At 38.3% G+C, this 24,027-nt stretch overlaps 3 protein-coding genes across 9 annotated transcripts in view; 2 read left to right on the top strand and 1 right to left on the bottom strand.

The window, feature by feature from the left end:
• LOC107748959 (peptidylprolyl isomerase H (cyclophilin H)) overlaps window positions 1-896 on the top strand; it is a 23,663-nt gene extending 22,767 nt beyond the window's left edge. Inside the window, exons 9-10 of one of the 2 annotated variants that reach the window (XM_016563986.1) lie at window positions 68-132; window positions 331-896. In XM_016563986.1, the coding sequence (XP_016419472.1) occupies window positions 68-132; window positions 331-373 (108 nt within the window). In that variant the 3' untranslated portion in view covers window positions 374-896. Of the gene's footprint in view, window positions 1-67 lie in introns of both variants that reach the window. The other variant, XM_016563987.1, reaches the window with a different exon arrangement.
• An 800-nt stretch (window positions 897-1,696) lies between these two features.
• On the top strand, window positions 1,697-11,418 carry LOC107748958 (nuclease-sensitive element-binding protein 1-like). 2 transcript variants are annotated; one of them, XM_016563985.1, is made up of 7 exons: window positions 1,697-1,981; window positions 4,383-4,446; window positions 4,662-4,695; window positions 4,785-4,874; window positions 8,090-8,407; window positions 8,520-8,617; window positions 11,174-11,418. In XM_016563985.1, the coding sequence occupies exons 1-7, from the start codon at window positions 1,876-1,878 to the stop codon at window positions 11,403-11,405; spliced, it is 942 nt and encodes a 313-aa protein (XP_016419471.1). In that variant the 5' UTR covers window positions 1,697-1,875; the 3' UTR covers window positions 11,406-11,418. The 2 variants fall into 2 exon arrangements, with proteins under 2 accessions (XP_016419471.1, XP_016419470.1); XM_016563984.1 differs by having other exon boundaries at window positions 11,171-11,418.
• Window positions 11,419-11,737: 319 nt separating this feature from the next.
• LOC107748957 (rho guanine nucleotide exchange factor 16-like) overlaps window positions 11,738-24,027 on the bottom strand; it is an 18,887-nt gene continuing 6,597 nt past the window's right edge. For all 5 annotated transcript variants that reach the window (XM_016563980.1, XM_016563978.1, XM_016563983.1 and 2 more), the window contains 10 exons: window positions 23,102-23,262; window positions 20,642-20,794; window positions 20,400-20,529; window positions 17,822-17,896; window positions 17,417-17,509; window positions 14,271-14,425; window positions 13,193-13,330; window positions 12,486-12,553; window positions 12,244-12,345; window positions 11,738-12,085 (listed from right to left, as the gene is read on the bottom strand). In XM_016563980.1, the coding sequence (XP_016419466.1) occupies window positions 11,946-12,085; window positions 12,244-12,345; window positions 12,486-12,553; window positions 13,193-13,330; window positions 14,271-14,425; window positions 17,417-17,509; window positions 17,822-17,896; window positions 20,400-20,529; window positions 20,642-20,794; window positions 23,102-23,262 (1,215 nt within the window). In that variant the 3' untranslated portion in view covers window positions 11,738-11,945. The remainder of the gene's footprint in view (window positions 12,086-12,243; window positions 12,346-12,485; window positions 12,554-13,192; window positions 13,331-14,270; window positions 14,426-17,416; window positions 17,510-17,821; window positions 17,897-20,399; window positions 20,530-20,641; window positions 20,795-23,101; window positions 23,263-24,027) is intronic.

Genomic DNA, 24,027 nt, shown 5'->3' with positions numbered 1-24,027 from the left:
ATGTAGACCTGTGATCTGGGTAGTTTTTGTGATTTTTTTTTTTTTTCTTCTTATTTCTCCCATACAGAATGTACCAACAGGACCCAACAACAAGCCCAAGCTGCCCATTGTCATTGCCCAGTGTGGAGAAATGTGAAGTATTACACATCAGAAAAGACATATGACATTTGCTTTAAAGAAAACAGACAAGCCATTCTGGATTTTGTACTAACATTTACTATTGTACTAACATGTACTAACATTTGCATATATGACCAAACTTGAAATTCAAGACTGATACATGTATTCGTTGTACATTCTGACGGACAAGGCTTTTATTTTTGTCTTTAGGAATGGCCGGTTGAGGGTTTTCTTACCCTTAAATAAATGTTGACCCATGTTTTTTTTTAAGTCACTGTGGAACGTTCTTTATTACACTTCAAATTCAGAGAGAACTGAAATCAAGAGACGTTTCCTGAATCGTCAAGGGCTTTGAGTTTATGATACTAAATCAACACCTAAAGGACACGCCACTTAATGCAAATTCCTTATGATTGTACTCCCTTTGTCGTCTTATTGCTGCTTACCCTAACCCACATCCTAACCCAGAAACCCCTTCCCCCATCTCTTGGACCGTGTCCCATGCACACAAAAGGGCTCTTTCAGCTGAAGTGCAGGAAGAGTTTGGGCTCGGTAGGAGGCTTCTGGGGTCAATGTTAAAGGCTGTCTTTGTGTGGGACAACAGGGCCGGACCATTAACAATAAAATCACACTTCAACCAGGTCTCCTCGACAGTGCCAAAAACATATTTACATGACAAAAGGGAAGGGGGTAGTGTGGATCTGTCTCACAACTAGCCAGGGTCTGTCTCATCTGTGGTCGTTGAGTGCTTCATTTATAATGCGGTGGGAGAAGTCAGTGATGGGATTTGTCCCAAACACATCATCCTTACATTTGAAGTCATGGATTGTTTCAGGTTATGATTCGCTTACTGATGAATGAAGCTATTCATACCTGCTTCATTTTTGTCCTTGTTGATTTGGTCTGTTAAACATTTTTTATAATGCTTTTAATAGTTCCACTCTCAATTCAATTTTACAAAACATAATTGTTTACACAAAATTTTGCCAAAGAATTATGACAACAAAGAAACAATATAACAAATAACAATATATCAGTATTACAATAGGGTGCTAAGTGATCAATAAAATGTTACATAAATAAAATTACAATAGTTCTAAGTGGAAAAAAAAAAAATACTGGAATGTCTAGAGAAGCAATGTATATGCAAAACCATAAAAATAAAACTAAATAGTACCAAGCCTGTTCTCACAATATTCCATATCTGATTTACCTGCTTTTCGTGTATTTAATATGTAAGCCTACCATTGTACCAATATATATTTCTGTTCACTTTTTTAAAAACTCTTCATAAGGGATTCAGAACTATGAATAATGAAATATGCATTATTTTCATGTCCTGGGTCAATGTTTTCCTTTTGTTTGGGATATATATCTGCCAGTATGTCTGGAAGGTTTAATTGGGTCTTTAATTCTGGGCGGTGCTAATTCTTTATGTAACCAATCATGAGCAGACTTAATGTGCTTTCCGTATGATTGACAATAAGTTGAACCAATGAGCGTCAGTAAAATAATTGCCGCTGACTGATCGCAAGTTGACCGACCAATTGGATTGAGGGATGGGTGGAGAGACGTGACATAATATCATCCGGCAGCGTTACTCGGTCCGTCCAGTTCGATCGGCAGCGGGAGCGGAGAAAGGAAAGCGGAGAGCCTGAAGGCAACAGCCCCCACCACCGCCGGCCCAGGTTACCATCTAGCACCGGGAAAAACACACTAGAGAGCCACCGCCGGCTTTACCAACAAGAAAACAACATGAGCAGCGAGGCCGAAACAAAACAACCGCCGCAGCCTGCCGCCGACGCGGAGAGCCCATCCAGCCCGGCAGCCGCAGCTACCGCGGAGGATAAGAAGGTCATCGGTAAGACTTTCAGCGAAGCCTCAGTCCTCTTGGATTGGGGATTCGTTTATTTAAAATAATACATTTATTTAATACGTCGGCGCTGTAAGGTTTAATACAAATGAACGGTAACGGATTTTTCAGTTAGGGAAAGCGCGTGGCCTCACGGCGACCGTTTGGTGTCGTTATCCGGCCACCAACTTGATATTAACGTTACTGTATTCCCGTGGCTACCTGGTCAGTGTTTTTGTTATGGAGTTGTCTTTACTTCATGCATTTAAGGACGTATGTACGTTAAATTTGAGACGTTAAACCGTCTCAGTCAGTTTAAATGTTCGCTCGCGTGCCGGGTTCCATCAAACCGCCATGACGCGTGCTCGAGACCGAGGCCTGCTTCAGTGAACACGAGTCTCAACGCGCTTCTCACTCCATAGAGCCGCTAGCGTTAGCGTTATTTACTGCCCATACACCCACGATACGACTTCTATATTATATCAACGTATGTTTACTTTTCAGGCCGTCGATGTTTACGGTGAATGAACCAGATCCTTGAGCTTGGCCTTGATCGTGACATGATGACTCGGATCATTATTAACTATTCATGTGAAACACACACACACTCCCCCATTATACGAGTCCAACTGTCGTGTTCGGTGTGAACCGCGTCGGTTTTATACTCAAACGATTAACTTATTTTGAAGGCCGGTTTCTTGATGGAAAGCGAATATAAGCCAGGCTAAACTCTTTCTCCCTTTGTTCGCGTGGGGCGTTTGACGCGTCGCGCATACGTGTCCTTACCTCCATTAACACCATCAACGCCGTCTCCTGAAGATCCCCTCAGCCAAGAGGCGATTTAAAGTACAGATTGCATAACGATCATATAAGATAAGCGTCGTCTACCGCTGTGTCGCGACCCCACATATAAAATGTCCGCCATGGTGTTTGGATGATGGACGCTTCTTTTGTCTTGTCTGCTGCTGCAAGCTCTTAGCGCTTCGAACATTCAGCCAGAAACGCGAATCACTTGCCAGTCGAGGTCTACACAAATGCATCATCTCGTAATGCCTGCTGTGTGGATGTGAGGATGGAGAATCGAGGCTGTTTGGCTACGATCCGGCCACATGGCTGATGCTAGTGTGCTAACTCTATAGCATCACTTCCTACTTCAATTCCACACTGGCCAAATGAATGCGCTTACTAATAAACTACAGTGTAAACGGTGTTTTTAACCAACACCAGCTCATCTTTCACCCCAAGATTTAGTTTTATATTTTATATCCTATTTTAGTAGTTTCATGACAATTAAGAACGTTTCTCGTTTTTTTCCCCTTAAATTTCTTGGCAATTCCTATTCTAGGTGGTGATTATTACTGTAATACAGTAACTTTTTAATTTTAATGAAAATGTGTATATTTGTGTTATATATAACACAAATAATACTTAGTCTCTACTATGTTTTATATTGCATTTTTCTCCTCACTCTAGTACCCCTGTCTTAAAGAATTGGACACCCCAAAATAAAAATCATCATTTACTCACCCTCAGGCTGATACAAACCTGTATGAATTTCTTATGCAAAACACGCAAAAGAAGATATTTTGAAGAATGTTGGTAACCAACATTCTGGTGGCCACTGACTTTATTTATTTATTTTTTTTCATACTATGGAAGGGATGGCTACCAGCAGCTGTATTGTTACCCACATTCTTCAAAATATTCAAGTTTCTTTCTTCTGTTGAACATGAGATAAGTTTGGAACAACTTGAGTAAAAGATGACTGGGTTTAAAAGGACGGTTCACCCAAAAATTTAAATTCTGTGTTATGTCTTGATTACTTTAAACTATTGCCAGAATATTTTTTTTCTTCATTCTGCAATGCATTTAACATTCGGCTACCAGCAGCTGTATTGTTACCCACATTCTTCAAAATATTCAAGTTTCTTTCTTCTGTTGAACATGAGATAAGTTTGGAACAACTTGAGTAAAAGATGACTGGGTTTAAAAGGACGGTTCACCCAAAAATTTAAATTCTGTTATGTCTTGATTACTTTAAACTATTGCCAGAATATTTTTTTTCTTCATTCTGCAATGCATTTAACATTTTGGTCTTCATAAGATGGATCGGGGGTTAATAATGTGAACTCTGTGGGTCAGGGCCTTTCATGGTGATGGAGGCTCTTCTGATAAGAGCAGCTGCCTTTGCATCAGTCTATTAAAAGCACCACAGTTGGAGGTTATAAATAGAAGGCACAAAATGAACTCAACTTGCCAAGGATGGCTTTTAAATGACTTTGCTAATGTGATGCATCTTTTTCTCCCAAACGTTGTAGCTTTACTAAAAAACAGTACTTGTATAAATCGTGTCTGATATTTCAAAACAATCTTGGTGTGGTTTTAAACTGCCCCCCCCCTCTCTTTAAAGCAACAAAAGTCCTGGGGACAGTGAAATGGTTCAATGTAAGGAATGGCTACGGTTTCATCAACAGGTAAATAACATTCTCTAAAGACTCTCTGATATGATATGTGGGTCAGGGAACATCCGCAATCCTATTACAGCCTTTATGTGCTTACAAAGCCAGACCTGGCTTGCACTAGCATGCTACTATTTATTCAAATATTTAACTTGCTCTTCAACTCTGCATGCTTGTTTGTTCTCCATCTGTTCTCAATTATTAACATTTCACTCTCTGAATTTGTGCAGGAATGACACAAAGGAAGATGTCTTTGTGCACCAGGTAGTTATTTGCTTTAACTGTCACCATAATGGCATACCAATGTTTTGGGTGAAAATGTGTTTTCTGATTGCTTGTGCTTTTGTATCCAGACCGCCATTAAGAAGAACAACCCAAGGAAATATCTTCGTAGCGTTGGGGACGGAGAAACTGTGGAGTTTGATGTCGTAGAAGGGGAGAAGGTGAGCTTGAGTTTTTATTGTTTAGAGTTCAACTAGTTTCGCACTCCTGTGGCTTAACTGCACTGTTTTGGTATTTTAAAAAAAAAAAAAGAAAGTGTTTTCATGGCATTAATTAAAGGTTCTCATTACGGATGGAACCATGTAGTAGTAGTTATTATTATTATTATTATTTATTCATTAATGCACTACCAGTCAAAGGTTTGTGCGTCTTTAAAAGTTTTGATCAAAAGTCTTGACTTAAATGAAGATATTCAGACAATTTGTGTGTACAAAATTCAAGCAGAGTCTTGACTGAATTTTTTTGGACCTTAAGTGTCCATCATTCATGTGAACTCCTTATGAAGTTTCTTGAATAAGCGACCTATATTTAAGATACTTTGCATTTGTTTGGTCACTACATAATTCCAATATTTTAATTTATTTCATAGTTTGACTTTTAATCTCAAACAGGCCAAGTATTAGGGCTGTGCGATTTGGGGGAAAATATCAAATTGCGATATTTTTTTTTTTTGACAGATATTGCGATTTGATTTGCGATTTTAAATTTGCAAAGTCAAGCTTCAGCTCAATATTGCCAATAATGTGCAGCACAGTATGGGTATCCCGTGCTGATTGGGGAGAACGGAGGTGCGCTCACTCTATTGGTTTGTAAGACTGCAACTCAAGGCTGGCAGTCATGCATATGCTCTGGAACAGAGTAATATCGCGTCCATATCGCAGGCTTTGCGATTAGGAAATCGCAACATCTCAAATCGCTATTTCGATTAATCGCACAGCCCTACTAAGTATTAATAAAAAATAATGTTAAGTTAAAAAAAAAAATTTAAATGAAGTTTTGACTGATAATGTAGTTAGGTCCATTTATTAGGGGTTGCTTCCTTAAGAGTGTTAAAGGGGTCATATGATGCGATTTCAAGTTTTCCTTTCTCTTTGGAGAAGATCCCTAAAGTTGCAAAAACTAAAATCTCAAACCCAAAGAGAGATTCTTTATAAAAGTTAAGACTGGTCCACGCCCTCCTAAAACACCTCGTTTAAACGCACCCCCACATGTCTACGTCACTGTGTGGGAAGATTTGCATAACACCGCCCAAATATTCACGCAAAGAAAAACGGCATAACTTTTATTCTCGCTGTAGTATTGTTGCTGCCGCCGCCGCCATGTCGTGAAGATGCTGTGTGTTTCATTGTGAAAGTGAAACCACTTTGTTTGGGCTTCCAAAAGAGAACGATATCTGCTTTATCATGCCTAGAGCTGATCCGTGCTGGGCGCTGAGGAAATACATCAACTTCACGCTGTGGATCGCCGGATCGGCTTTCACCGTGGACTAAGTCCAGTCCAGCCCGTGGTCGTCACATGTGGTTGCCGCAAGCCCTTCGGACGCTCCTTCATCGAATCCGCCGGCCGTGCCGTTCTCAAGCCCGCCTGCCGCTGCTCACTCGAGGCCGCCGTGTGTGACGCTGTGTGTTTCGTTGTGAAAGTGAAACTACTTTGTTTGGCCTTCCAAAAGAGGACACAATTAGAAATCAGTGGTTAAGTTGTATTTACAATACTGTTCCAGAACAGTTCAACCCAAATATTCAGATGTGTGCAGCACATTTTATGGAAGACTGTTTCCTGAACCTGCAGAGTAGTCCTACGCATTGTCTGTGCACAAAGGCTGTTTCTATAAAGTGGGGTAGTTCCAGCTTTGCAAGCACAGTCTGGCGCTTCTGACTCAGCCTGTAAGTTTTTATTTTTATTTTTTTGTAACTTTATTTTTTTCAATATTTAAAGGATTTGCCACAGATGATTAAAATGCGAGTTTTGGGTAGTGTAGAGTAGCGCTTGTTGTTTGTCATTTCTCCGATCACAAATGCAGACATTGGGTTTGTTTACGCGGCGCGATAGGCAACGCGTAAAAAGACTGTATAAGTCATTATAATAAGTAATTATGTCCCCACTGGATGCAACAAATACATCGTTTATAATAGGTTTTAATGTTTTTGTCTCGTCGCTCCAGCCAGACAGGGCATCACAGTATGGTAAGGGGCGTAACAATGCCGTCACACGCCAGAGGTATTCGGCCAATCACAATGCACTGGATAGCTGGCCAATCAGAGCACACCTCGCTTTTCAGAACGATGAGCTTTGAAAAATCGACGCGTTTCAGAAAGGCGGGGCATAGAGGAGAAACAATAATGAACATTGTGGAAAAAATTTTTTTTCTTTTTTTTACCTTAAACCACAAACACATTGCATTACACCAAATACACAACAATGTTCTTTTTAGCAACGTCATATGACCCCTTTAAAACCTTAGTGGATCCTAGTGTTGGGCGGTATGCTCAATTGTCATATCGTACTATCGTCTGCCTGTGAGATCGCCGATACATATTATCATGCTAATTTATTCAAATATTTACTTTTTTATAAATATAAATTTTACTTGGTTTCATTGCCAGAAAGTGAACCAACTCCAGCGTAAGGCTAAAAGCAGCCTAATGTTTTTAATGACTGAATTTGTAGTTAACATGATGATTTAATAGAAACAATGTAGTGTACTAATTATAAAGCTTACAATTCCTCAGTTATTCAAACAGCAGCTACAGAAAACGAGCAAAGAACATTTACATTACCAAAAAAATCATCAGTTACTTCAGTCTAGCACAAGTATATGCAGTTTAAAAACACTCCCGTTATAATCCGTGAAGCTGTCTACACTTTGATGAATAAATCCCTTATACTTGCATCTACTCTGTTTATGATGAGATAAATGACTCATCTGAACGCCTGATTGGCCATTGCATTCATAAAGTCAACGAAATCGAGTGTGATTGGTTATAACGCGCAACACTGTAAAAAAACGTGGAAAAAGAAATATGATGGAACAAATAATCCCTAATATTAATTAGTATTACTAGCCTGATGATAATCATAATAATCGTCTTGCTATTGTGAAAGGTGTCAGCCACAGGCGATATCTCTTTCGTCGATACACAATACTATTGTCTATCGGCACAACCCTAGTGGATCCAGGGTAAAAATAGTTAAATTCCTTACATAAACTGTATTAACGAGATATTGATTAAATATCAAATTTCTGCCCAGACTACTGTACCGCAGCCTTTTCAAAATGACTTCCAGGAAATTTCTCCATTCTGCGTCCATTATCCAAACTAAATCTGTGTATTGAATTAGGAGATATTTGATATACATGTTGTCTTCATTCTTTCAGGGTGCCGAGGCAGCCAATGTTACTGGCCCGGGTGGCGTTCCTGTGCAGGGCAGTAAGTATGCGGCTGACAGGAACCGATATAGGCGGTTCCCACGCAGGAGGGCCCCCCCTCGCGACTACCAGGAGAACTATCAGAGCGACGGAGAGGCACGGGAGAAGAGAGAAGAGGAAGAAAGCGTCCCCGAGGGTGAGATGCAGCAACAGCAGCGTAGACCCACCTACCCCGGCAGACGGCGCTACCCGCCATACTTCGTGCAAAGGCGTTACGGCAGACGCCCCCCATACACCAACACACCCCAGAGAGGAGAAATGACAGAGGTAGGCTAAAATCTGAATCCATGAATTGAATATTACATTATATAGTGTTTCGAAATGAAATTAATGTTGTTGGAAGCTTTTTTGCCTGAGACATACTCTTCTTGACTTCTAGGGTGGGGAAGGTGATGAGAACCAAGGTGGTCCAGACCAGGGCAACAAACCAATGAGGCAGAACTACTACAGAGGCTTCCGACCAAGGTTCAGACCAAGGTTTGCATGTTGTATTTGCAGACGTGAGGCTGCAGCAGTAGTGCTGTGTTCGATCCATCGATACGACGATGTATCGTCACAGAGATTTGACGAAATGAAATTAATGTTGTTGGAAGCTTTTTTGCCTGAGACATACTCTTCTTGACTTCTAGGGTGGGGAAGGTGATGAGAACCAAGGTGGTCCAGACCAGGGCAACAAACCAATGAGGCAGAACTACTACAGAGGCTTCCGACCAAGGTTCAGACCAAGGTTTGCATGTTGTATTTGCAGACGTGAGGCTGCAGCAGTAGTGCTGTGTTCGATCCATCGATACGACGATGTATCGTCACAGAGATTTGACGATACGAGTATCGATACAGCTGGCCCAGTATCGTTATTGTGGCACGTGTGCAGCAGTGGACCGCGCTTAATTTGAATACAAGAACACCGTTTAAAATGGAGTAGAAAAGTGAGTTTTCTAAAAAATAATGAATGGAGCATAATATATAGGCTACAAGGTTTAGTCTGGCCGCGGAGGAACACAACTGGGTTGCCTGATATAAAGAGACGTATCCCTGAAACGGAGCTTCCCAATTCTGCTGAGGTAAAATTCAGTGCAGTCCTGTATCGTGATGCGTAACGTGACTTTGCTGGTGATACACAGCCCTATGCAGCAGTAAGATGAGCAAGACTGCAGTTAGAGCCAAATGATATTTCAAATATTCACAATATTTGAAATTGTGTTTAAATTAAAATTAGGCAATATTGTGAATACTACTTAGTTTGGCTATTAATCTCCTAAATGAAGGGTCCCTTAAATCTGGCCCTGGAAGGCCACTGGCCTGCAAAGTTTAGCTCCAACCCTAATCAAATAGACCTAAGGAAGCTAATCAGGGTCTTCAGAGTTACTGGAAAACTTCAGGTAGGTGAGACTGATCGGGGTTTGAGGTAAACTCAAGACCAGATTTGAGGAACCTTGTCCTAAATACTGTCGTTTTACATGCATGTATATCTGAACTCATGAGTATGAGAACAAGAAGTCTGATTTAAATTTCAGTAACACAAATTTAGTTGTTGAATATTTGCTCAGGTCTGCATGGCATTTTGCGTATTAAATTGTTTTGGTAATAACTGCATTTTGTGTAACTGATGCATGCTTTTGTGGCCCAAACTTAACTTATGGTAGACTTCCGCAGAGAATCAATCATTAACAACAGAGTCCCTCTAGAGTAGATTTTTTCTGATAAGAAAAATAAATAACGCAAATTACTTTAGCTAGCAAGTTAAAACACTAGGTGAGTTCAACTTGAAGCAGCGCTGCGCAGACTGATCAGCGTGTGACATCAAAGTACCGTGAGAGCTTTAGAGAGCAGACGGATCCTTATGCGTTCAAATCTCTCGAACGGTACTTTACAGACACACCTTTTGTCTTGCCTTTAGCTTTAACTGCATTTGTAGTCGGTGCCATTACTAGCCACTGGCCAGACCGATAAACAAACATGGACCGGAAGTTAACTTCGGGCCAGGCTCGTGCATCCGATGAAACCGTCTGAGTATGAAGCAGCATGATTTGTTTGTATTACATGGAAAACATGCCTCTATCTATCTATCTATCTATCATAAAAAATATATATATACTTTCTGTATTTTTGTGTGAAAATGTAGCTGTTATTGGCCAGCTCTAGTTGAAATGTAGTTAAGCATGACTGGTCCCTTTGACGGCTAATTCATTGCTTGATGTTCCTCTGAGAACTTGACCCTGATGGATTCTCTAGAGCAGGGGTTTTCAACCTTTTAACATTTGATATTTTCTTTACTGTTTACATTCACTTAAAACAACCGACTGTGCTTACAAGGATACTTGTCAAGACAGCCATTATTCACCTGCTGCTGTATTCACCTGCTGTCTGAGAAGGCTATCCGTTTGTGCACTTCAGGTGTGTGAGCGGTGCGCATCAAAACGCTCTATCACAGTGCGTGAGTATTGAGATGTCTTGGGCTTAAATGGCTTAAAATTACTTTTAATGTTTAAACTGACAAGACTTAAAACACGTGAGAATGAAAAACTTTCTCGAGGTAGCAGTACTGGCCGGATCGTTAAGATGGTTTTGGGGGGCTAAGGTGGGCTGAAACCCACCTAAAAAGGTAAATCATCTTACACTGTCAATAAGCGTGACCAGGGTTGCCAGGTTTTCACAAGAAAACCCGCCTAATTGCTACTCAAAACTAGCCCAAAACTACAAAACGCGGCAAGTGTTAAAGTAGCCAATTGACTTGGCAACACTGAGCGTGACTGATACTCGAGCCAACTCTGCTCTAACTGTTGACTAGCAGTGGGAGTCAGATTGCCCCCTAGTGGATGGCTAAAGATTTGTTAACTTGTATTCATAAATTGTCAAGGGAATGTCTCTGAATTAACTGATGCTCGTGCCCCCCTTGACAGGTGCTGGCGCCCCACAGGTTGAAAACCCCTGCTCTAGAGCATCTTCCTATTTTGAGCAGTTTATTTTATATGAGCCTTTAGATTTGTTGGCTCTTAAGCTTTGTGTGTAAGTGCATTATTTCGTATCTAGCAGGGGTCCCCCACGCCCCCGGCCGGTGCGGGAAGGGGAGGAGGATGATAAGGAGAACCAGGGCGAGGGTGGGGAGAACCAGGAGCCCCGTCAGCGCCGTTACCGCCGCAACTTCAACTACCGCCGCAGACGGCCCCAGACAACCAAGCCTCAGGACGGCAAGGACAGCAAGGCAGCCGACGCATCAGCCGACAAATCAGCCGCTCCCGAAGCCGAACAGGGCGGAGCAGATTAACCGCCACCGGCTTGAACATCTAGACCATCTGGCCGGGTGGGTGCTGCTGTCATGTGAATGAATGTACTTTTTCAAGTATGTTGGGTTTTTGACTGTGGCGTGCTTTCTTAGTGAACCATTCATGAGTCCATCCTTGTAGGTATTTTCTTTGTTTTTTTGGGAACATGTCCAGGTCACATTTCACACCCCAAAATCAAAATGTTATAGAATGTGATTTATTTCTTGATTTAATAAAATAAAACCTATTTGTTGAAGCATTAAGATTTATTTTGCTTTGCCATCGTTTTCATAACAATTAAGCATGTTTCACCTTGAATTCTCATTACTACGTGTAAAATAATTTTTTTATGTATCCAAACATGAATTTTAACAAAGGCAAGCTGAAATAAAAACCAGAAACAGTTCCTCTAGTATGAGTGGTGTTTGCTGTGAACTAACAATTCATGAGGTCTGCAGAAAGTGTTCTAATTCACATTACTTTACACTTGTTTAAAATCATTAGTATCTCTGTAAAGTGTTCTTCGGTGTATCGTGAGCTGCTCAGACGTCGGTCTCCTTACGCAGTCGCTCCATACGCTGTATGTTGTTCTCCATGGCAGTGCGGTTTGTGATCTGAGTGGCACAGCTGGCAGGAAACCAGCCCCTCTCGCCATCTCTCATCCGTTCTCCATGACACCAGCCTACAGCAAAACAGACTCGCACATTGACCAAATTCCTCTGTGGTTACATACATTCAACTCTTATCCAAAGCAACTTGGAAGAAAACCAAGAAAAAGTACATGGGAGAGGGTATGTGAATAGCAGTGAAGTGACACGCCGTTTCTGCTTCCATGTTTACCTTCCACTTCCTGTAAAACGATGACCAGTTCCGCCTGCTGCAGGCTCAGCTCATCTGGTGCTTTTGGCATATAGGCTTTGGTTGCTTCATATTGAGGCAAGTCTTGGATGCCCAAACAAAATGAAGTGTTAGTGATAGAACATGCTAAACGTAAGCATAAAAGTAGTCGCCAAGAATTAATGTGCATAAAAATGATGCAAGGCTATTTTACTGACAAATGACACTGAATGGATCAGACTCACCATCATTAGCGATGCTCTTGCTTTTTTTGACATCGTGGAGTGCGGTGACCCATCGAGCTCTGTCCAGCCTAAAAACATTTCAGAGCAATAATCCATCAAAATCAAAAGAAACTTATCAATTACAACAAGTAAATGACGGCAAAAATATTAGGGAGTAACATTTAATTTGTCCTTTTTTCAGTGCAGCTAATGTTATGTTAAACCAGTTTTTTTCAGTATAATTAACTATTGTAACCGTATAATTCTAAAAACATCCCCTTCAGGCTGATTCACATGTCTTTTTGCTGTGAAGTCTTTATATGTTTAGTAATATTACAAGACTGAACTGAAACAACCTAGGTTTACTTGATTATCCATGCATCATTTTCAAGAAAAGTCCAGTTAAAATGTCTATATGAAAATAAATAAAAGCCAGATTCTTCAAAAAACAAATGCAAACATTTTTAGATTTTTGCGTAAAGGTTCACTAGCTGTTCAATTTCAAGATGATAGATTCTTATGACTTATTTCATATGTCAGGCTTTACAGGGTTAATTATGACATCACGTCACATATATTACAGCTTTCACATCAAAACTATTCTAACAGTTATCGTGCTGCCCTGTTTTCTGAAGAAAATAAAGGGTGAGAATCATTTATGCTGGTGGTGAGCCTGGAATATTCCTTAACATCACTGCTGATGAACGGGGGTTTCATGGGTATCTTACTTGCTTTCCGCCACGAGTATCATCTGCTCACTGCTGGGATTCATCAGCAGCTTCAGATTGAGTTTGGAGTCTGTCAGTTCCTCTTCCACCTCAACCTTGTCCACAGTGGCGTAGTACAACACAACATAACTCTCCTCACTAGATAAACAGTGTTATTCAAAATATTAATATCAGTTATGCAACATATTCATGAACCAAAGCCACAGTCACATGATAGCAAGCGTTCTGTATAGCCAGAATACTCGGATGACATTCGTCAAATCACTGAGTGCTGTATCATTAACCTCAAGTGTTATCAGCCAGAATTTTTGGCTGTGTTTATATGTTAAACAGTAACACTACAATAAGGTCCTGTTAGTTATAATGCATTAACTAGTATTAACAATGAGCTATACATTTGTTACAGGATTTGTTATTCTTATGTGGTTAATAAAAATACATGCATTGTTTACTCATGTTAGCACACAGCCCTTAAATAATTATTACATATACATTTAATCTTAATAATGTATCAGTAAAGCCTGAAATGAGCATTAACTAAGTATTTTTTCATTGTTAATGTCGTTAAGTAATGTTAACAAATGAAATCTTGTTGTAAAGCGTTACCAGTTAAACACTGTATATTAACGTTTCAAATACTGGTAGATAATGTGTTAACTTTATTAGATGGAGGTCTGTTTTTAATAAATACAGTAAAATCCCAATATATAGTTTATAGCCAAATTAATTACATTTATTAGTTGTCTGCAGGATAATGTAGATTCTACACATTTCTCCTCTTTTCTTTAGCTGATAGTATTACACTGTTACCGTTAGCTGAAAGTATTCGCAAATTAGCCTAAATATTAATTATAAGAACATACAAGGGGTGCGAGATGTGTTTGATCTTTTTCTTTGCCCCAATTCGTGAAATGGGTCCATTACTAGTTCAGGAGGAGCGTAGTGAAGTGATATGAAGCTAGCGGGAATTAAAGCTATGGTTTGTCATTCAGTCAGGATCAGGCGTTCATGAGCAGTGCTGTGGACGCTGAATACAGCTGTTGTGTGGTCCGAGACCGTGCAGCATCACAGGTCTGACCTCTTTTTCTTGGTGACGATGAGCACATCATTGAAGAGGAACAGATAGTAGCTCTTAATGCTGATAGCTTTCCTGAAAATGCTGAGATCGTCAGTGTACACCGCCAGCTCACCGCTCTTCTTCAGCCAGCGGGATGACGACACTAATGGGAAAGGCTACAAACATACATAAACAAGTATTTAGATACTAATAGAACAAGTTGAGAAACGATCCTTTCTATCAGAACATGTCCCTGGTCTTTGGTGTTTTTCTTTGCAATCATCTATTAAAATATCTTGCTTCTGAAATGACTTTCCTTTTTTCAGCTGATCTCACTCTTATTCTTCATCTGAACTCTTGACATCTAGCAAACCGCAACCATGAAAGCTTGAAGAGCCTCTGCTTTTCAAAACTTTACACACAAATCCAAGAATTGCACACACAAAATGCAAAATGCCTCACATCTCTTGCAAAACGAAGCACTGCATTCAAAATATGACAAACGCGTCTCAAAAGCAAACATTTGCAAACACCTTTGCCACAGGGGCGGTTCTAGACCACAGTAACTGGGGGCCAGACAGGGGCCACTTGTGCTTTTAGGGGCACAATTTTAAATGTCATCTTAACCTACTTTCAGTATTATTCATTCAGTCATTTTTCACCATGTCATGTATTACTACGATCCCTAGAACTAATCTATAACAATTTCAACTAAAATGAATGTTTCATCATGTTTCATTTATTTGACACATAATTTTGTATTGTAGCATCAGGGGCATCATGCTCTCATTATTTATGAGGGGGCTCGAGTGAAGGGGGGCACTCATGCTTGTCATGTGACACAGCAGCCACAATACCACTGTATAACTGATATAGGCTTATGTTTTATTAATTATTTTATTTTTATTCAAAATATTCCCAACATATATCATGAAATATCTCGATTCTCAAATATGTGACTATATACAGGTGCATCCCAATAAATTAGAATGTCGTGGAAAAGTTCATTTATTTCAGTAATTCAACTCAAATTGTGAAACTTGTGTATTAAATAAATTCAGTGCACACAGACTGAAGTAGTTTAAGTCTTTGGTTCTTTTAATTGTGATGATTTTGGCTCACTTAAGCACTCAAAAACTCCCATAATAATCTCTAAAGCTGTTTACAATGTGACATTAATATCTTACTTACAATTACGTACATCTTCACTTTGTTGTGAGAATTAGTCAGAGAATCAGTCACCAGCGCTCTTTTTTTATAGTTTACAGGACAAACTGCATTTCACCCAAAATTGTTTGGTGTGATATGATTCCAAATTTAGGGGGGCCAAGCCCCCCCTCCCCCCAGAACCGCCCCTGCTTTGCCATAATATTAATTCCTGTTAGATTTTTGTGTGTTACATAAGAGAATTGTGTGTTGTGTTTTGCAAAAAGTGTTTTATGCAATTGAAAACTGAGTCAAAGGCCAATAAAAAAGTCTATGGTTTTGCAGATTTGGTGTGTGGTTCTGCTGTTTGAGTGTCAGCTTTCAGAAACTGTGTGACAAGTAAAGATTTTGTGTGTGAACAGTTGAAAAATAAAACTGCAAAAGGAACACTTTTCTTCTTTTTAGGTGCTAATATGTACCTTTTAGGTACAAAGTTGTACCTTTTTGAAAAGGTACAGCCCCAGTGACAGCTTTTGTACCTTTTATTCTGAGATTGTTGTTACCAATGCAATGCTAATGCCAAATGAAAATGAAACATTTTCAGGATAAATAACCAGCGGTGAAATCTCACAGATGATTATAGTTGTAGCAGAAATCGTGATCACGATAGAAATACGATTCATTGTGCAGCCCTATGAATTTCCATAACTGATTCTGTTATGTTCCTGTGGTTTTGGCAGTCTGTATTATTAAAGTGCTATAGAGATAAAGGTGTCTTGATGTGACTCTAAAAACCTGTTTTTATGATCCAATCAATTACAGATGAGTAAACTAATTTATTCACTATTTAATTTAATAACTAATCCATCCACAGTAAATGTATTATTTTCTTATGGAAAAATACCTAAAAACCAGCCCTCATCTGGGTCAGAAATGTGAATTGCTTGCTTTAAATGTGTCTCTTTTAAAAGTAACCTAACCTGCCTAAACATGTACCTTGATTTTGCCGAACTCCATCTGTTTCTGGATGGTGTACATCTGCTCCGTCCGCTCCATCCTCCGCGCTCCATCATTACAGTGCTTCACCAGCTGACAGGAGAAAAAAACAGCATTCAGATCAGCTGTGAAAAGCTGCTTCAGCGCAGCCCAGAGTTTGTGCTACTAAAACCTCTCGGAAAAACATTCAGGAGCACAGTCATATTTGAGGCAACTTCATCATATATGGGAATAGAAGTATGTTGTGGCTTCTACAAAAGAATATGTCATTCCTTAACCTCTGAGGTTTTGTTAAACAACAATAGTTGCGTGCCACAAAACACTTTCATTATTTATCTTGCAGAAACCAACCAGAAGGTGTTGTTTTACACATCCCTAGTTGATGTATAGTGAGTAGCGTCATACCTTACTGATAGCTTTAAAAGCCCAACAGGCAGCAAAGTATTCAGCCGTCTCTTTAGGGGTCTTCTGACAGATGGTCTGCGCCGATGTGGAAAGACAAAATATAAATATAGCATTAATAAAGTTCATAAAGTTCATTCATAAAATCATGCTTATGTAAACTGTCTAAAGAAGCAGAAGAAAAATCAACAAAAGAGTTATATATATTTGAAAATACTGTCAAAACAGTAATACTGTGAAATACTATTACAATTTAAAAGAGATGTTTTCTATCTTAATATATGTTAAAGGCCATTACTCCAGCTTTTAGTGTCACATGATCCTTCAGAAATCATTCTGATATCATTCTCATTCTAATAATGATTTGCTGCTCATTTATGATTATAATATATTAGTGGTGCTCAATTATTAATATTGGTTCCTATTATTGTCAATGCTGAAAACAGTTCTTGTTGCTTAATATTTCTGTGGAAACTGATGCTTTTTTTCTTCAGAATTCTCTGATGAAATTATTTTCTTATGGAAAAATACCTAAAAACCAGCCCTCATCTGGGTCAGAAATGTGAATTGCTTGCTTTAAATGTGTCTCTTTTAAAAGTAACCTAACCTGCCTAAACATGTACCTTGATTTTGCCGAACTCCATCTGTTTCTGGATGGTGTACATCTGCTCCGTCCGCTCCATCCTCCGCGCTCCATCATTACAGTGCTTCACCAGCTGACAAGAGAAAAAAACAGCATTCAGATCAGCTGTGAAAAGCTGCTTCAGCGCAGCCCAGAGTTTGTGCTACTAAAACCTCTCGGAAAAACATTCAGGAGCACAGTCATATTTGAGGCAACTTCATCATATATGGGAATAGAAGTATGTTGTGGCTTCTACAAAAGAATATGTCATTCCTTAACCTCTGAGGTTTTGTTAAACAACAATAGTTGCGTGCCACAAAACACTTTCATTATTTATCTTGCAGAAACCAACCAGAAGGTGTTGTTTTACACATCCCTAGTTGATGTATAGTGAGTAGCGTCATACCTTACTGATAGCTTTAAAAGCCCAACAGGCAGCAAAGTATTCAGCCGTCTCTTTAGGGGTCTTCTGACAGATGGTCTGCGCCGATGTGGAAAGACAAAATATAAATATAGCATTAATAAAGTTCATAAAGTTCATTCATAAAATCATGCTTATGTAAACTGTCTAAAGGAGGAGAAGAAAAATCAACAAAAGAGTTATATATATTTGAAAATACTGTCAAAACAGTAATACTGTGAAATACTATTACAATTTAAAAGAGATGTTTTCTATCTTAATATATGTTAAAGGCCATTACTCCAGCTTTTAGTGTCACATGATCCTTCAGAAATCATTCTGATATCATTCTCATTCTAATAATGATTTGCTGCTCATTTATGATTATAATATATTAGTGGTGCTCAATTATTAATATTGGTTCCTATTATTGTCAATGCTGAAAGCAGTTCTTGTTGCTTAATATTTCTGTGGAAACTGTGATGCTTTTTTTCTTCAGAATTCTCTGATGAACAGATAATTCAATAAACAGCTTTAATTTGAAAGACATCTTTTCTCTTTACTGTCATGTCTGATCAATTTAATACATCCTTAATGAATAAAAGAGTTAATAAAAATAAATAAAAATCTTACACTAAACTTCTGAAGGGTTACCTTGGTTTTCTTGAAAGTATTAAGCAGCACAACAGTTTTCAACATTAATAATTATTTAACCATTATTAATAATTGAGGCATCAATAATAATTGAACAGCAAATCAGTATATTAGAATGATTTCTGAAGATCATGTGACACTGAAGACTGGAGTAATGATGCTGAAAATTCAGCTTTGATCACAGAAATAAATTACGGTTTTTTTTTTTTTAAGTTATTCTAAATTGCAATAATATTTTAAAGTATTGATGTTTTCTATATTTTGATCAAATAAATAAATATAGCCTTGATGAGCATAAAAGACTTCTTTCAACAACAAAAAGAATGAATCAACCGTTTAAATGATTCGGTTCAGTCGCAATGACTCACTTATTAACAGTGTCTTGCTGCCACCTGCTGGCGGTTTTAATTTCACATTTAAAGTTTCTTTTCATTTTTGAAATAATTCTAAATATCAGTATTCAATGTTTCATGTTTAAAATAACAAAATATTATTTATTCATTTGTAACTGCAGGTTAAATGCATTCATGTCCCTCTGAGCTTAATTAAATAGTGTAAATAGGCGTATCTAAATGTCTCTTCAGACATCTTCTCTTTCCTCTGCATTGCAAAGATAAATTTAGTTTTAGCAAATGGCTGCAATATAACAAAGAGTGAAAAATTTAAGGGGGTCTGAATACTTTCCGTACCCACTGTATATATATAAAGGCTTTATCAAGGCAAAGATGCCCATAAAATGTAAAAATCAATTTAAATTTCTTGGAACGGATTAATTTCTATCACTGCTGTGAACTGACCAGTACACAGAATATGAAGGATATCAAAAACAAGTTTTACACACACACACTCACACAAGTAGAGAGACATTTAAGAGGGTTTATTCTCCAAATAACTCGAATTTCATGTTGCAGAAAAATGTGTTTAGAAATTGTGTATGGACTCTTGTTCCAAGTTACCTTCCTATCCACTGATTTTTGCCTCTCACAAAAGCCACAAAGCCTTCCAAGAAGACAGTAAAGGCTCATGTCATGCTTGAGCTTTAGTTAGGCTGAAACTTGAAAGTTAAGTTGCACGACATAAATGCAATGTTTAGGTATTATTATTTTTATTACTATTATTTTGATTTATGCCTTAGTTTTAGTTTGTACCTTTTAACTTTTTTTTTTTAAAGTAATGTGTATTTTTATTTTTTTATTTATATTTTACTTATTTTTTATTGATATATTTGTATTTGCATTTTGAACGTAATTTGGCAATTAAATGGGTATCGTTTTAACGGTAATTAATGTATGCAATTTCAGCAATAAAAATATGTATTTTTCTATAAAGAAAACAAATGAGTTGTTTATTTTAAGAGACCTATCTTATTTTCTATTGTATATCTAGTATCGCTCTTTAACCCTTGTGCGTCAATTAAAAAAAGTTACACATAGGTCCATAGTGGACAAAAATGTCCATGTCAAAAAACTGTCATAAAAATTTGAAGCTTGGGAGCACAGAGTTAAGTTTGGTCTCATTTTAAAGAAGACCCATGGCAGATTATTGTTGAAGTAAAAAAAGTTTAAAAAGTGAAACCAAAAAAAAAAATCTAGATGTTTAGGTTTATGAAAATGATTTATGAACGATGTTTTATATAAAATATATATTTTATGAAACATGTTGAACTCTAAACCTGCTAGAAAATCAAAGCCATAAATCTAAACAAGTTGTATTCCAAATTTGAGGTTGATATCTCAAAAAATGAGCTTTCAGTAAGATTTTGTTTGGGCGCAGTACCAAATTTTCCTATTATTATTCTTTTTTTTTTTTAATTCCAACTCCTATGAGAGCTTGAAGGCAGTGTTAGAGCAGAGGTGGAACTGAACTCCAGGTTGGATGACTTAGAAGCTCAATATAAAGCTGCGGTTTACAGAAGGATTGTGTCTCTTACATCTAAAAGAAGTGGCAGACGAGTGATTCTCTGCATGGGTAAGATGAGGAAGGAGATCATGGGCAAACCTCCACACGCTTCACTGCCTTCAATCTGCTTCAGAGTTTCTCGAAACGCATTGTTACTTGACCTAAAACACAAAAAAAGAACCATAAGTCACACTGAATTCCTATTAACAACTGTTTTCCAATCAAAAGTGCTTTGTTAGCACCCGTTCATTATTTTATTGTATGGGTGCTTACTGTAGTTTCTGGAGCGTTCTCTGCTGGAAGGTCTCATTAGAGCAGTATACAATGTACGGCTTGAAATGTTGAGTCGCATATTTATTCACTGTATCACTGATGTCCTTGATCACAGGGTGTTTTTGGTGACGTGTATCCAGATCCTCAAAAAACCTAAGAAACATTAGATATAGTAGCCTATGTGTGGTCATTATATGCCAAGTGTTGCAAACAATCTCTAATTTAATTCCACATTTAAAAATAAAAAAGTTAAATGATCAATATAGTGGAAATGCATCTGATTATTTCTTCAGGTAACTGACAAAAGGAAATACTAGGATGTGTAAACAGCGCCATCTGACTAGAACCAGACCACCAGGGGGCGCAAAAGCCTCACTTTTTGTTTTACTGTTTGGGGAAACTCTCCAGCATTTTAAAATAAAAAGATACAAATGAAAGGCATGTGTCATATCTATAATTTTCTGGACTGTCACTAGTTGTCACTCACTGTTATGGTGTGATTTTTGGTGTTTTCAATTATATGTTGACCACTATAATAGAACGTCTCTGGTTTCTATTTATGAAATCTTCGCTCCTTAGTTTGAGAAAAATTGATTTCTCCTACCGCTGGTCAACTTTAACACCGCAGCTTCACTTATTATTTGCCTCTATTTTCAGTATGGCAAATACTCTTAAGGTAACACAAATACAAAGATTCATTTTACCCATCTATATGCAAGAGACTTTCTCCATAAGCTCCTATCAAACAGAAGGTTTCGAGTCTGTTATTTCTCAGCCCTAACAGCAACTCCCAGACTGGAAGGCCTCACTCCCACAATCCAGCTAATTTAATGCGCTTGTTTCATAAACAAGACCAAACATGCTCTGAAAGCTTTAGCATCTCTTAGAATCACTTCACTTTAGCCTGTTTTAGAGCCACAGCACTGAATGTCTCCAGAAGAATCACACATTCACAGTTTCTGAGAAACAGGTATAAAAAGTTTCTTTGTAAATGTGTGAAAGACCCTTTTTTGTGTGAAACATGAATCCAGGCAGCGGCAAGCTGCTTAACCAGTTTAACCAGCGAGTCTGAACACGTCCAGCCGTGCAGATACTGCAGTCACGTCTGCTGGAAACTCCTGCGTGAGCCTAGATCCAGCTTTTGAATTACCTGTATTAAATCTGGCTCAGAAAGAAGCTGAAACCCGTAATTCCAGTATTAATGATACACTATACACAGTAGTTTTCTAGCTGCATCTGTCATGCATGGTACAGCACTCATCGAGCACCAAATGACTTCATGTACTGAGTAAATAAAACTGAATTATTATTATTACTGGCCAGCTGCAGTGTTGCCAAGTCTACAATTTTCCCGCAGAATTGGGCTACTTGGTTGTTTTTTTAGTCCGTGGGTTGAAGGTAACCCTGGAAAAAGATATTGACTGAGGAAGTCACCCCGGAACATGACTTTAGAGCACGTTTTAAAGCCAGGTTCCCCTGGAAAGCGATTGGGCTGGTTTTGTTACACAGACCTGGCAACCCTGACCAGTTGGCTGATAACTTTGTTAGGAGCTGCAACATGATACATGATTTAACTTGCAAGAACAATAGTGTGATTTAACTGCGCAAATCAAAGCAATTAAATCACACTATAATAGATTTGCATACTTTAACTACTTTCTAATATGGGTCAGACTACATTTTGTGTTCCATGGCATTCACGCATATGTAAATGCTGGAGACCAGAAACGTAAGCTTATGCAAAAGCTGATTCACATTTTGCTGCCTTACAGATTTCAAGTTCGGTGAACTCTGACCTGTGAATTCATATCACGTGAAGATTAATAGAAGATTAATTGTGGTGTGACCTCTTAGCTGAATTAAAAGAACAGAAACTTTACAGTTGTACGTTTGTATCACTGCAGAAAGTGGAGTAGACTGTATATTTTTTGTTTTGCATTTATTATTATTTGTCATATGGTGAGTTTGTTTGTAAAAAGATGATGCAGAGCGTGAGGTCATATCAAGAATCATTGCGGTGTCCAGAGAAATTTAGTGCGCTCAAAGTCTTGTGTGACCACCATGCTTAAAAAAATAATAGTGATTCATAGTGATTTGATATATACTGCATATGCACAGAAAGCTGATTTTCGCAAAACTGGATCACACATCATTCACAAAGTTCTGCCCTTTCTTTGTATAATCTCCAGTTGTTTATGAAACGGATAATAGGCAAATTAGATTTTTTCAGCTATCAATAAGAGCGACTCTGCTTGCCATATTTTACAATGCTTACATCCATTTCCCAGAATTTCAACAGAAAGATGCATAACTAATGCTTTTCCTTCATTAACTATATATACAGTGTGTGTGGCCTCACCACTTCTGAAAACTCACTAAAATATATTTTCTAGATTTCATTTATCAAGGGTTGCCATATTATGATCCACATTAGAGTTTATAACAAGCGAAAGTTTGTACCGTTTGCTGATGTCCTGGATGACGGATATGTTGGAGAACAGATGATGGTGTTCGGTTGTTGTCATGGTCTTTTTCAAATCTGCACTGTCTTTAAAATGAGTCACAAGGATACTTAAACTGTGCTGGTAGGAATATTCTGATGTGATGATTTCAAAGATGGCCTGCACACACACACACAAAATAATAATAATAATAATAAAAGTCACTTGTAGTGTATCAAACAGGTAAAAAAAAAAATAAAAATAAAACTGAATGTTTCTTTTTCAAATATGTTTTTTTCTTCTTCAAATGCACAGTGTGACATGTAGAAGTGATCTGAACTTGTTACAGAGAAACCCTCTTATTTCTTGAGCCCACTCTTAAAACAGCCTTAAAGGGTTAGTTCACCCAAAAATGAAAATTAGGCTGCGTTTTACTCACCCCCGATGCATCATAGGTGTATATGACTTTCTTCTTTCAGACGAATCCAGTCGGAGTTATATTAAAAATTGTCTTTGATCTTTCAAGCTCTATCGTTGTACTCAGCGGGTGTTGCATTCCTTCAGTCCAAAAGACGTGAAATAAAAAGCACCTTTCCATAAAAAAAAGTGTCTCACACGGCTCCTGGGGGTAAACAAAGGCCTCCTGTAGCGAATCGATGCCTTTTTGTAAGAAAAATATCCATATTCAAAACGTAATGATCACTTGAATCTAGCTTGCGCTCACTGTTGTAAACGGAAGGATGACGTATGAGGTCAGCGCTGCGTATGCAGAGAGTCTCGTGAAAACCGTTTGTTTACAGGATCAAAGGAAGCAAAGTTTCCCTACTTTAGCAAAGGAAAACCAGTCTCCTCTTGGCTTATATCAAAATCCTCCGACATTCTTCTTTACAAATCCTCTTTTTGTACTTCTAATTAGTGACCGTTGTTTTGTTTCGATCTCTCCGC

Source organism: Sinocyclocheilus rhinocerous, unplaced genomic scaffold (assembly GCF_001515625.1).
Source record: "Sinocyclocheilus rhinocerous isolate Xijiao unplaced genomic scaffold, SAMN03320098_v1.1 scaffold470, whole genome shotgun sequence".
NCBI classification, from domain to species: domain Eukaryota; kingdom Metazoa; phylum Chordata; class Actinopteri; order Cypriniformes; family Cyprinidae; genus Sinocyclocheilus; species Sinocyclocheilus rhinocerous.
Note: the sequence above shows the minus strand (reverse complement) of the source record. Positions and strands in the feature narration are given on the sequence as shown.

What these genes read in the sequence shown, in the direction of transcription:
- LOC107748958 (XM_016563984.1), top strand. Translation starts at nt 1,876, where the DNA reads ATGAGCAGCGAGGCCGAAACAAAACAACCGCCGCAGCCTGCCGCCGAC. An exon ending in AAGATGTCTTTGTGCACCAG is followed by an intron (nt 4,696 to 4,784) that starts GTAGTTATTTGC and finishes TTTTGTATCCAG; the next exon opens with ACCGCCATTAAGAAGAACAA. An exon ending in ATGTCGTAGAAGGGGAGAAG is followed by an intron (nt 4,875 to 8,089) that starts GTGAGCTTGAGT and finishes TCATTCTTTCAG; the next exon opens with GGTGCCGAGGCAGCCAATGT.